This window comes from Pristis pectinata, chromosome 22 (genome assembly GCF_009764475.1).
Source record: "Pristis pectinata isolate sPriPec2 chromosome 22, sPriPec2.1.pri, whole genome shotgun sequence".
Taxonomy (NCBI): Eukaryota; Metazoa; Chordata; class Chondrichthyes; order Rhinopristiformes; family Pristidae; genus Pristis; species Pristis pectinata.
Genome location: NC_067426.1, coordinates 20519777 through 20534229, shown reverse-complemented (window position 1 = coordinate 20534229; position 14453 = coordinate 20519777). Strand labels below are relative to the sequence as shown.

General features: G+C 39.7%; 1 protein-coding gene across 1 annotated transcript in view; it reads left to right on the top strand.

Moving 5' to 3' along the window:
- tfap2e (transcription factor AP-2 epsilon) overlaps window positions 1-14453 on the top strand; it is an 82188-nt gene that overhangs the window by 61656 nt on the left and 6079 nt on the right. The window contains exon 6 of the mRNA XM_052036262.1: window positions 7052-7193. Coding sequence (XP_051892222.1) covers window positions 7052-7193 — 142 coding nt within the window. The remainder of the gene's footprint in view (window positions 1-7051; window positions 7194-14453) is intronic.

Here is a 14453-nt window from a genome sequence, read left to right as displayed (position 1 = left end):
ACTTTTTATGATCACTGTGGCGTGCTGGAGTAAAGTCTTTCTGCAATCTCCTTCATAATCTCAGCAAAAAAAGAACTTTTAATTTTGTGTGGAACCAGGACATCTGGGCCTCACCTTTATTATCTTCTCTCATATGGTTCATTCTAAACTTCAATGATATGTGTGATCTGAAAAAATTGACTTTTCCTAATACTAGGCATTAAGTGGTATGGAGTTATAGATTCTGAATGATGATGAATGGAAATCAGAACCAGAATCAGGTTTATTATCACTGATATATGTCGTGAAATTTGTTGTTTTGAGGCAGCAGGACAGTGCAAGACATAAATTACTATAAGTTACAAAAATAAACAAATCGTACAAAAGAGGAATAATGAGGTAGTGTTCATGGACTGTTCAGAAATCTGATGGCGGAGGGGAAGAAGCTGTTCCTGAAACGTTGAGTATGGGTCTTCAGGCTCCTGTATATCCTCCCTGATGGTAGTAACATGAAGAGGGCATGTCCTGTATGGTGAGGGTGAGGGTCCTTAAAGATGGATGCTGCCTTCTTAAGGGACCGCCTCTTGAAGATGTCTTCGATGGCAGGGAGGGTTTGTGCCCATGATGGAGCTGGCTAAGTCTACAACCCTCTGCAGCCTCTTTCAATCCTGCGCATTGGAGCCTCCATACCAGGCGGTGATGCAGCCAGTCAGAATGCTCTCCACAGTACATCTGTAGAAATTTGCAAGAGTTTTTGGTGACATCCAAGTCTCCTCAAACTCATAATGAAATAGAGCTGCTGGCATGCCTTCTTCATGATTGCATCAATGTTTTGGGCCCAAGATAGATCCTCTGAGACGTTGATGCCCAGGAACTTGAAGTTGCTCACCCTTTCCACTGCTGACCTCTCAATGAGGACTGGTGTGTGTTCTCCCGACTTCCCCTTCCTGACGACTGAAGTCCATAATCAATTCCTTGGTCTTGCTGACGTTGTGCAAGGTTGTTGTTGAATTCTGCCCTCATTCAGAAAGATATAAAACCTATTTCTTTCTGAACATAATTGTGCTGATACCCTCAGTGTGATACTGAGAGACTAGGTTGGATTCACTACTCTGAATTATGTTCTTTCTGTCCCCTGGCATGTTTACTAGGCCTTAGTTTGGGGCCAGGTTCTGGCTGTTGCTCCATCAACTCTGAATGTTATTTGTAAATTATGTACTGATAAATATTTGGGAACTTTGTTCAAATTCCATGGACGAGAAACTTAATTTAAGTTTAAACTGGGCGTAAAATTGCTTGTGCATTTTCTTTGAATGCCATTACATTTGAGAAGAGAGCCTAACTCCAGCATGCCAAGCAGCAGACTAGAAATTTTGTGGGCTTCAGGAGTACATGCTTAGATTTTTTTTCAAGTTGCCACCAGAATTACTAGTTTGTGGCTGACAACTGATTGAGCAATTATATCATCTGATTGCACCTGAATTGTGCATCTTATGTCCTGCAACCTGCCTAAATTCCAAACTGGCATATTTATAGAGTCTAATGCCAGTTTCACTTGGGCATTTTGAGTGATTAATAATCTGGTATTTGGTGCACCTCTGGCAAAGTACTGGAGCAGGTCATGGCACAAAATTTGGTGGTCTACTGCCAGGTTTATGTTGGAAAGTGGAGATAATTTTTCCTTTTTTTCAAGTGCACCGTTGTTTTTGATTCTAGAACAACATTTGAAGTGTTTATTTTATTCCCAAAGACATTGTGCATGTACTGGAGGAATATTAGACTTCAATAATATGCAGTCTTATGGCTCATGTGATGGAGAAGTAAAGCTGTGGCGATAGTTCTGGTAGAAAAAAATCATGTCATTATTGTGGCTAAATCTAATTATCTGGCTGATTAGTCAGAGTTTGTTCAAGGAAATGAAATGCTGTTTCTAAAAGGAAATTGCTAATATTTGACAAATAATAAACAACTGTGTATGATCTGTTTTTCAATATGGCAGATATTTAAGAAAATTAGTCTACTGGCCTTTCTATATTGCATTGAAGATTCTTCACTGTAAGCCAAGTGATTGCAAAGAACAGGGAATTGTCTGCTGCTTAAGATCATGATATAAATGTAAACTATTAATTTTCTTCTTGTCTTCTCAGTTTTTTTTGACATAATTTCCCTGTTTCTTTGTCTGCCATTGTTTTCTTTAGCCAGCATCTGCCTTTCATTACGTCCTCTCCATTATCATTTTCTCTCATTGTAACCTCTTCCGGGTGCCCCTCCTGTTTCTTTGTGCTGCACCCTCTGTCTTTTATTTCTCTTGTTTCTGTCTTTTGAACCTACCTTCAGGAATAACAAAATCTTGAATTGAGATCATCTTAAATATTGAATTTTTCTAGTATATTTGTTTGAAATTATTTTCCCATCTTTGTACTTAATCTTATTTATAATCATTCTCCTTTCAGTTCGAGTATCTTTAACTATGATATTCTGTAGACCCTGTTTGTTTTGATCCACCTTAAATTAGCCTGTATGCAAATCAATAGCTTCAGCGGGTCCTTCTTTTGGCAGTTTTATTCAGTAGATATTTTCATTTGGATCATTTTGTGTGTGAATAGCCGAGAAATAGTGTTGTCTCCTGGTTGGTCATTGATCATATTAAGTGCTTTCAATTCAGTTTATCCTTTTCCTGGACAGCAAATTTCACTTGCTGAATATTTATTTTTGACTATTTATTACAGACATCAGGAAAATTAGGAAATGCAACCAACTATTTTATCACTAAGAGGTGATATATCTGTGTAATAATCTGCAGAGGCCTTATGGGAGATTACAATGTATTTTTCAGCGACTATTTTCCAAAATTGATTTTCTAGAGCTCAATTGAAAACTGTTGCAAAGGGACAGTTACTGGACATTTTAAGTTGTCATAAATGGCAAACGTTCTGATCCAGAAAGGAGGATAATTTGAAGGAGATTATTATAAAACAATAGCCTTAAGAGTGATTTCTTTTGCTAACCAATGGCTTTGGCAGAACAGTGATGTTGCTTACTCAGGCAGACCTTAACAGAAATGCACAAGTATCTTCTATATTTGTGCACAAGATATGGTCATCACCTTTACTGTTGATCCTTAATTCATCTTGAACTGAATGACTTGCCAGGTCATTTCAGAGTGCAGTTAAATGTCAACCACATTGGTGGCTCTGGAATTATATATAGGCCAGAACTGGTAAGGACAGGAGATTTCTGTGCCTGAATGAGAGAATCAGATAGAATTTTACAGGTCTGGTAGTTCTGTGCTCAACATTGCTGATCCCAGTTTTTTGTGCCAAGATTTTCATTTACATTTAAATTTGCCAGCAGCCGAGGTGGGATTTGAACTTATGTTTGCAAATCAATAGGCTGGGCCTCGTGGCAATTGAACCATTAACTGAATGAGTTTCAGCCAATGATCTATTTTTGGTTCTGATGAAGGGTCCTGGACATGAAACACTGACTGGTTCTCTTTTCACAAATGCTGCCTGACCTGCTTAGTATTTCCAGAATTTTCTTTTTTTTTATTTCAGACTTCCAGCATCTGTGTTTTTTTTGTTTGAGCTAATTTTTGTATTTGCTCTTGGCATTTATTTTCGATTCAGTAGCAGGTACATGTTGCTTCCTTAGCACAAAGGCTAGGGTAGACAGTTCCAAGAGGATACAAACTGAAACTAGTGATAGGCAAAAGATGGAGAGAGAGAGAAAGAAAATGAGGGAGTGAGAGAGAGAGAAAATGAGGGAGCGAGAGAGACAATTTCGGGGGGAGAGAGAGAATGAAAAATAGAAAAACAAAATAGTAATATAAGAACATAATGAGCTAGAAGTTACTATCCAGTTGCCTACACTTGGCTTTGGACTATGAAGTAAGTCTTTTGAATATTATTGCTGTCAACATGCTGCTTGGCATAGGCCCAATCCTCAGTGGTGGGGATCCATCTACAAAAGAGCTGAAAACACTTTGATAGCTGGCTAAGCAATGATTTCAGCTTATCTGGCTGTCAAATGAGTCAACATTTCTTAATGTCTTTGAATATCCAGGAATTCAGAAATAGCTAAAACATTAAAAAAACACTTTAAGCATTCAAATAAACTTGATTAATTAAAAAATAAGTTACCTAATAATAATAATAATAATGGTATCTCATAGCTATTCCTCTCCCCTGAAAAGAATGGACTCACTGCTTCTGCATGTGGTCTAACCTGAGGAGTCCAAAGTCAAGGTGGAGTCAGGAAAAGCTGTTAAAGAGTAGCCGGCTAGTTCAGGACTTCCACGATCATGAAGGAATCCTGTACCTGATTCACTTACATAGAGAAGAGCTAGCAGTTCCATGTGGACTGAAAGCATTTCCCAGGCAGACACAGCCAGTTTTTATTCTTTGTATCTCCAGATGTCTGCTTTTCAAACTGTTGTTGTAGGTGAGTTTTATGTATCAATGGTTTCATTTGTCCAGACTTGAACTAAATATGAAGGGTGTCCAAAGAATGAGCGGAGAACCGTAAACAGTTAATTTCAGGCATTAGCTTTATTACTTGTTCAAACATAATCAATTTTGTCTTGAGAAGATGGCAGAGTAAGACAATGAGACTTTGACTTAGAGTTTAACTGCAAAACATGTTGATTTAGAAATAAAGCAAAATGTAGATAATGCCAGTAATACATGATATATTTTTAAAGCGGTGGTTAAACTTTACAATTGCCCAGAGTAACTGGAATAATGAATGGTTTATATACACTGAGTAAAATTACAACATAAAAGTTTTTTTCTCTACATTGTTTTCATTTTATTACCATAACAAATGTAAGGCCTTCTTGTCTTTCTGAAAAAGGTTAGGGATGGATTTGAAGAGAAAACTTGTATAGTGCCTTTTCAAGTGTGACCAAGACAGCAGACTTAAATACTTGCTTATTTATTTTGAAAAAAGACTATCAGTAAAAACACAAAAATGTTGATGTTTGATATAAATGATTTGGTCACTTGTTCAGCTACCTGTCTTAAACAAATTAACCTTACAAATTATATGAAGGTAAGTCAGAGAATGACTTTTCTGAGTAAAGTTGGTTTTAGGCATTTTATCAGCCCTGATCTAATTGAATGGTGGAACAGGCTTGAGGGTCCAAGGTGCTTACTCCTGCTTCTAATTCATATCTTCAAAGATAGGACTAAGGGATGTGAACTAAGCCTTAAATCAAAATGCATAGTTTTAAATCAAAATGTAAAGTTTGTTTGCCATCCTGAAGTTCAGAAAATGTAATTTTATACCTTACACCCTCAATCTGTCTGTCAAAAAATATAAATTTTCCAGCATGTTTTGCCTTCATTGGCTCTGTGTGTGCCATTTCTTCACATTCACTGTGTTTTGAGTGAATTTAGTTAACCAGAGCAATCTGATTGCCCTCTCTCTCTGTAATGGACAGAGATATGAAATGGTTTATTAGTACCAATTATATTAACTCTCAGAATCCTGAAGCCTTGCTAAGTGCACCCTCAAGGCTTCCTTCCTTGAGTGTAAATTCCCATTTTCCTCAGTTTTGGTTTCATTGTCGCTAATGCACCTTCTCCAAACTGAGGGTGTTCCACATCTAACCGAGTGATCAAAATGACAAATGCCACAATAGGTCAAAACTCCAGAAGGGCTCATAATCACTTCCTGGGACCTGGGTTCCTTTACACCATGCATCAAGTATACAATATAGTCTGCATGAGAAAACGTGTAATGATAGTATAAGTATAAATCCCTCTTTTATTACTAAATTTACAATTATTTCTAAATGTTGTAGTAATGAGGCTTTTAGGCAAAATATGAACTTTTCAAGAAGACAGTTTGGTGAAGACCTTTTTGTTTTGTGAATTTGTTGAGAATAAATTGCTCTTGCTATATGAAAAGCAACCAATATTCAATAACCTTTCTTCCTTAAGGTCCAATGGAGGCAAATGAATACTCATTGAATGGTGCCCAGCTATTAAGGTTTCTTCTGAGTGTAAAATTCCTAGTTTCCCTAGTTTTGGTACACTCAGATACCAAATAAGACTTTTCAAAATTCCAAAATTTCCATATGAGTTTTAGTCCCATTGATTAAAGGAAAACCTCACAGTGAGGTGCCCTTCAGGTTGTGTAAGACATATCTGAACTGATATACAGGCTCAATGCTAATAAGAAATATCATTGCCTCTTTCTTAATATAAACCAGCTTGTTTTTTGTCTCCTGTGACTTAAGTCTCTGCAGCCTTGTTGCAATCCCAGAATTGCTTTTGGCTGTTTACATACTTGAGGGCAATTCTAAGTGACTAATGCTTATCTGTGGCAACATAGTATTGCATCAACATCAACATAGTGTTACAGATTTTGAGGAGGTTCTTAAAATCCATATCATAAATATTGTCTTCAGTAATCTTCCTTAATGCTTCACCTCAGTCCTATTTCCTCCTTCCCTTTGGTCCTCTTGAAATGTTTTGATATATTATCTTAAATTATATTTGCACTTCTTATAAACAAAATGATTCATCCTAACCTTAGCTGACTCGGTGTTTGGGAAGAGATCTGGGAGAAGAGTTGAACAATACCACTGAAGTGTGGAAAGGATGAGCTGGGATAAACAGATGTGGAAAAAGGATTTTTGGGAAAGGCAAAGGAACATGACAACAAGCATCAGGTCTTTGAAATTGACATGTTAGGAGAGGAGGAGGCAGAGAAGGTTAATAAAGGCAGAGCAACTGGTGAATGGCAAAACGTAGACCTGAAAGAGCTGAAGTAATGAGTGAAGGTCTAGATACTTGGTAAGAAAATGCTGCAGAACTTGTGCCTGGAAATGTCAAAGATTTGAATCTTTGCAGCAGTGGTAATGAGGTGAGGTGAGGTACACTGTCTTAGTATTGGACAGGGTGAGTGCTTTGAAAAGCAAATCAATATCCTACTAGTCTGCGTGGATCATTGGGGAAGGCAATTAGTTGCTGTATTTCTTTGATTTCATGCTTATTACGTTTGGTTGCTCTCCTCTGATGCTAAACAACTTCACTCACTCTAGTTTCTATTTTGCTTTCTGTAGGTGAGGCTGTGCACTTGGCCAGGGATTTTGGATATGTTTGTGAGACTGAGTTCCCTGCGAAGGCAGCGGCAGAGTTCTTGACCCGACAACATTCAGACCCAGCTGAGCTCCATGCCCGAAAAAATATGCTGCTTGCTACCAAGTGAGTACCAGACATCAATAGTCATATTTCTTCATTCAAGCAGAATGTATAGTCTACTTAAACTGGACTCCAGATGTTCAGAAAGAACCATTTTGAACACAAATATCATATATAATTGTAAAAATTCAGCAAGGATAATTGAACATAAGGAATAGGTGCTGGAGTAGCCCGTTCAGTTATCCGTTTGCCTTGCCATTCAATAAAATAATAGCTTATCTTCTATAATCCATTTTCCTAGTCTATCTCTTGATTCCCTTCAAAACTAACATCCTCTGGACATCTAAAGCTGACTTTTGTCAAGGCAAATTTATAGAAAAGCAAAGAATTTCAACGCATGTTCTTGCACTGCTTGTTAACTGAGTCTTGTTAAATATTATATTCAGGATGTGCAATATTACTTAAGTCAGAATTGTATCCAAGAGTTCTGCAGTCAGAAAAGTTACTATGGTAACTTATGGTTTTTATGTTTATTAACAATAATCTTGTGGAATCTGCCAGTATTTTCACAATGCAGTGTACTGCTCTAAGCATTGAAAAGCTTTGTTTTCAGGTCTCTTATTCCAGTACATACTTTAACGAGGCATTCAAAGCAAACATAGTGCTGGTAAGGTACGCAGCAATCTGGAAATGCAGTTTCAATAGATAAAATATAGTTTCTTTGGAACAGAATAATTTGTAATGTTCCAAAATTCAAATCTGGAAAGCTCTCTTTGAAGGGCCTAAGTAACAGTTATATAAACAAATAACACAGAGCTAAAATATGCGACTTGAAAGAAGTCAACACTCTCTCCCATAATCTCTTGATTTAATGAAATGAAAAAGGATTAGAAAAGAGTATGTGGAAATTTTCTTCTTGATTAGAATTAATATTCCCACCAAATAATATTTAGATTGGAATGCAGGAAACCTAAGTTATCTTACTTTTGTGAGATGCAACATTGTGTTTTTTTTTCATCTTAAGTTCCCTGTGCTTTTGATGTACTAATGCTCAAAGAACCATGGATATAGGCAGTGGCATCCAGTTGTGTGCAATACTTGCCAGCCATCCACAGGCCACATCACTCCTGAAACCCACCTCAGCATTGCCTTGAATGGGACCCACCCTATGCAGCTTTCCTTAGAGCCCACCACTGACTACATACATAATTGTTTGTAGGAACCATCTTGCCCTATTACTCGAAATGAAAGATTTCCACTTCTTCCAATGTTCATCTGGGCTTGTGGCCATTGGCAGTGAATCGCTGACTTCCTAGCTGTGGTCACGTTGCCTTCATTTTGTGCCAGTCTGCAGTACTGGCTGCATTTGAACCTCCATGGCAAACCAAAGTTTGGATATTGGGTGACAAGGCACTTCTTCTGATGTCTTCGCTCATGAGGCTTGTACTTGTACATGCAGGCAACTTGCATGTGATGAAAACCAATAATGGTGCCAGACCAAATGTGATAGAATAGACCACAGGCACTTCTGTTGTGTGGGATCTCCGAAGGATCTCTGCAGCACTCAGTGAGGTGGGTGGCATGGTTTGAACGGTCAGTTTTATGCGACACAATCTCATGACGCGACCACCCACAAAAATAAAAGCTGCCACAAAATAAACCAAAATGATAAATTAAGTCATGCCATATTTGTGCAAAAGTCAGTCACCTCTGAGCATTGTCTTTGTGTCTGCATTTCAAGTGTCTTTACCTGTTGTAGTGCTCATAAACAGGGTAACATGAGCTGATGGAAGGAGCAAACAGTTCTGGGCCTTGAAAGCCTGTCTTGACTTGGGCTACAGCAGTCTGGGCGAGTTGACTATCAGTGCCATTTCCAAGGGGCAAAGACACCAGTATATGGGTTGGGTAAGAATTAAACAGTGACTTCCTGAAAGAATATAATGGGTTGGAACTCTATGGAGCCACTGCCTTTGCTCTGTGGTGATTCTTAGTAATTGTAGCACTCTATTGGAGGACAGTTTGCTGGACTACTGTGACACTCCACAACCCCTCTGCTTACTCTAGTCCACAACCATGATGGCAGCAGTTTCAGCTTCCACTATTGCACTCGGCCATTGAGTTCCTTGTGCTGTCACTGAAGTTGTGACTATCAGACGTTCCCTCAGGATTGGGTTCATAGTGTGCACAGACAGAGCTGGTAATTGGTTTATTATTGTCACATGTGCTGAGATACAGTGAAAAGCTTTGGCTTGCATGCCATCCAGACAGATCATTCCATACATAAGTACATTGAGGTAGTACAAAAGGGAAAAAGATAACAGAATACAGGATCTAGTGTTTCAGTTACAGAGAAAGTGCAGTGCAGGTAGACAAATAAAGTGGAAGGACCATGACGAGTAGATTGAGAGATCAAGAGTTCATTTCCAACATACTGGAACAACTACTCCAACGTGCTGGCCAATGTACCAGAAAGGACAGCCTCCAAGTCCCATGTCACTTGCAAATCCTGACTTTATGCAATCTGAATGGCAATCAGTGTCAGTGTTTGAACTCATGGCCGTGAGTGTGAAATGATGCGATGGCATCTGTTTATGTCTCTTATTCTTCCCACATTATCATGCCAGATTGCACTTCTTAGCTATTTGAAATGAAAATTGTGTGTGGAAGGCTGAGAGGGTTGGTTAGGGGGGGTGGTGGGAGGGTAGGAAATGGGAGATGTTTGGGGGGGGAGAAGAGGAGCTGCTTATATTGTCTGCAGATCTTTAATCAGAAGATTCTGTGGGTTTTGAGCACAAGAATTCAGAATGAAGATAGTTATTGTGGATGGTCCTTGACACTCATTAGGTCAGGACCACAACATTGACTGTTCTGATGATGGCCAGCACTGTCCCTTCCTGTGGGGATTAGGACTTGGACGAATGACTTCCCTTCTCCAGTTTCTTCCTCCTCCCTCCTTGTCCAGAAAGAAAGAGGGATGTAACAGTGACTGTTGTCCAATACGTTTGTGTGAAGTGGCTGCAGCAGTTAACTAGCAGGGTACGAGGCCTACAGCAGGTTTAAGTGTGTGACAGTGAGGTGGAGCATTTTGATGCTGGATAAGGAGAGTTGGTAGGTGAGTGGGGGGGGGGGGAATGGTAAATTGATGAGGCTGAGGACAGTGCTGTGGTTAAGGTGAATTGCTGTCACTGTTTAGTTGGGATAGTCCTGACTTACAAGTCCCCACTCTGGGCGGAATGAATTCAGGGTCGGAGATAAAGGCTGGCATTTGTCCAACAATCCTCAGAGCTGGGAAGGACTCCAATGGCTTCCCAGCCGTGTTGGCAGAGATCCAGGCAGTCGGTGGGCCAGAGATAGCGTCAGAGAGCCAGGGGCTGTGGCAGTGGTGGTAAGAGTGATGGGCTGGAGGCATTTGCGGAGGGCTCATTCAGTGTAATATTTTAGGAGCGAATGAATTAAATGAGATTGCATCTACTGGGAGTATCACTCCATTTCTACTCCCAGTAGTGGAATGCCATAATTGGAGTGAAACTCTGTCCTTGTATTAAATCTACTATTAATTATACCTTTTACAAGGATGTGTGTGGTTCTGCAGGAGAGGACAGAGACCATAGCATGAAAACAGAGGCATCAACAATGGAAAAGAGGCCACAGGATCCATCCTGGCTCCATCTGAGCTGGCCTGGCCCTTTGACAGAGTGTCCTGTCTGCTTTGCTCTGCTCTGCAATGCCAGGCCGCTCACAATACATGCAGCGACTTTCCTGCCTGACCTGCTCACTGTTCATCAGCTTCAGGAACCTGGCCACACACCCACCCCACCAGCTGTAAAACAACATTGATGTGGAGTTTGTGAACTTTAATTTGCAAAAATAAATTTGTAATTATTAGAACAAGCTCAATCCCACACAGTGAAGCCCATACCCTCACAGGGCTTTAATCAGTGCAGGCTGGCTTTACGTGGAGGCAGCCACTCACACTATAGTTCCCTATTGAAACACTAAAGGATGTTATAAACCTTCTAACAATAACTTCCATATCCATTGTGCTTTTAACATAGTAAAATGTCCCAAGGCATTTTATCAGAACATTGTCAATCAAAAATTTAACGCAACCACATGTGGAGATATTAGAGTTGATACCAAAGGTTTGGTGTAAGAACTAAGTTTCAGGAATGTTATAAAAGGAGGAAAAACTGGTGGAAAGGCAGAGAGGTTTAGGGAAGGAATTCCAGAGCTTAGGGCTTGGAAGCTGTAACTATGGCCAGCAGCAACATAGTGATTACACTTGTGAATAACCAAGAGGCAGAAACTAGAGAAAGTTTATAGGACTTGGGAAATTACAGAGATAGAGACAGGAGTTGTGAAAACAGCCAAACAAATTGTAAAAGTGCAGTGTTGCTTAATTGGGAGCTGATGTGGGTTAGAAAATACAGGGTGATAATTGAATCAGACTTAGTAGGTTTTAAGATATGAACAGAGTCTGTGAGACTCAGAAAATATGTGCCCTGAAGGTAATCAGGGGGTCAAGTATGATGCCAAGATTGTGCAGAGTTTGGTTCAGATTCAGAAAGTTATCAGGAAAGATGAAGTGATTGGTTTGGGAGTGGGCCTGTGATGGTTTCAGGCCTCTCAGTATTTGATCGGAGGAAGTTTTGTTCATTGATTTGGAATTGGCTTGCCCACAGAAGGCAAAGGGTGATAGTAGATGGAGAGTATTCTGCCTGGAGGTTGGTGACCAGTGGTGTTCTGCAGGGATCTGTTCTGGGACCCCTGCTCTTTATGATTTTTATAAATGACTTGGATGAAAAAGTGGAGGGGTGGGTTAGTAAGTTTGCAGATGACTCGAAGGTTGGTGGTGTTGTGGATAGTGTAGAAGGTTGTCGTAGGTTACAACAGGATATAGACAGGATGCAGAGCTGGGCTGAGAAGTGGCAGATGGAGTTCAATCTGGAAGAGTATGAAGTGATACACTTTGGAAGATAGAACTTGAAGGCAGAGTACAAGGTTAACGGCAGGATTCTTAGCAGAGGAACAGAGGGATCTTTGGGGCCAAGTCTATAGATCCCTCAAAGTTGATAGGGTGGTTAAGAAGGCGTGTGACGTGCTGGCCTTCATTAGTTGGGGCATTGAGTTCAAGAGCTGCGAGCTAATGTTGCAGCTCTATAAAACTCTAGTTAGACCACACTTAGAGGATTATGTTCAGTTCTGGTCACTTCAGGAAGGATGTGGAAAATTTAGAGAGGGTCCAGAAGAGATTTATCAGGATGATGCCTAGATTAGAGAACATGTCTTGTGAGGAATGGTTGAGCAAGTTAGAGCTTTTCTCTTTGGAGTGATGCAGGATGAGAGGTGACGATAGAGGTGTATAAGATTATGAGAGGCATAGATAGTGTGGACATCCTGCACCTTTTCCCCAGGGCGGCAATGGCCAATACCAGAGGACATCAGTTTAAGGTCAGAGAAGGAAAGTTTAGGGGAGATGTAGATTTTTTTTTACACAGAGTGGTGGGTGCCTGGAATGCACTGCTGTGGGGGTGGTGGTACAGACTGATACAATAGAGACATTTAAAAGACTTAGATCAGGACATGGATGTAAGAAAAATAGAGGGTTATACAATAGAGACATTTAAAAGACTTAGATCAGGACATGGATGTAAGAAAAATAGAGGGTTATGGGCTGTGTAGGAGGGAGTGTTTAGATTGATCAGAGAGTAGGTTTACATGGGTCGGCACAACATTGTGGGCCGAAGGGCCCGTGCTGTTCTATGTTCTATTAAGCATGTGTGATAGGCGGTTTAGAGACAAAGGAGGGGTTCAAGTAGTGATGAGGCAGATGTCATCAATGCTCATGTGGGAATTGATTCTGTGCTTCTGGAAGATGTTGCTGAGGGGCAGCACTTAATACAATGTTGCATGTTGCCAGCATTACACTAAATGAGCAAAGGTAGATTACACATCTTGAATTCCCTTGTGGATTTTCAGGGGCTATTGCATTTAGCCCCTGGTGTGTTTTTATTTGCCTACAGGATTGGCTCTAGGTTAGTGATGTTTTGTCCTGGTGATACGTCAGTGCAGTATCTGATGTGCTTGTGTTTATGGGGGAATAACTGGCAAATTTCCCTGTCTGGTGTTAATTAATAGGTCATGATGTAATGTTTTTCAAGTATTGCCATCAGGGTATATTTTGTTTAAACTGGAATTTGCACACCTGCCAACAACCTTGAACCCACAGGGCTTAGAACTGTGATATCATTAAATTTTCTTGGAAGAATAACCTTTGTAATATTTCATACAGTTGGTGTTGCATTGAATCCCTGTTACTGTCACCATCAATTTGACAGCTCTGCTAGTAAGAGGCACTAGGCAAGAAATGACAGTATTTGGGTTTCACTGGAGTGTGATGTTTTCCCCTGTGAAGCTTTCTAGGTTGTTTAACATAACCATTGAAAAGGAAGTTGCCACTCCAGGCAATGGCGAGTACTGCAATTTTGCCCAGGGATCCATTACTGGTTTCGATGGAGCCAAGAGCATTTAAGCTTCATCTGACATGTTATCTATCCATGTGATTGAGTTGGATTTAGAAAGACTGACTGGAAGTGGGAATCAAGAATGACTTCCTGAGTGATATTTTCAGATAAGTGAATGATGAATCTACTGAAAACTATAAAGATGTCAGAAAGAAAAATAACAATGAATGAGACTAGTGGAAGCTGCTAGAAATTCATCCCCAGTCAGTATTGCTAAATGTTCTGTATAATCAGGTTTCTGCATTATACTCTGTCCCTGAAATTCATTCTCTTTATTTCAATTTAGAAGATAGAGTACAATGCACTGACATGAGTTCCCCGCCTGCCAAATCCCCAACCTTCCTGTGTGGAAGAAACTTAATTGTGACTTGATTAATTTCTGAAGCTCTTGCAGTGGGGAGATCATGATGGAACCCTCTTCTTTCAATCCAGAGCACAATATTCTGAATAACCAAAACACTCTCCACTACCTGGCATATAGTAAAGCAAAACTTAAACTAATCTGGATTAAGCAATACGTAGTATGCAGTGATACAGAATTTATGAAACCAACCAGGTTTAAATAGTAAGTCAGAAGATTCTAATTAAAAATAGTAAAATACAAACCTCTCAGAATATGAAGCAGCAACTCTTTACACCATTATTTCTTAACTTGTTTAGGCTACAAGGCTCATAGTTTCTGGTGTTTTAAAAACCTTTCTTTAAAATTATGTATTTCCCAATATTATACTCGAGGTTAGCTATAAAATTGTCTTTTGTGCTTTAGAGTTCCAGATTTAATTCAGGGACTTCAGCCTCT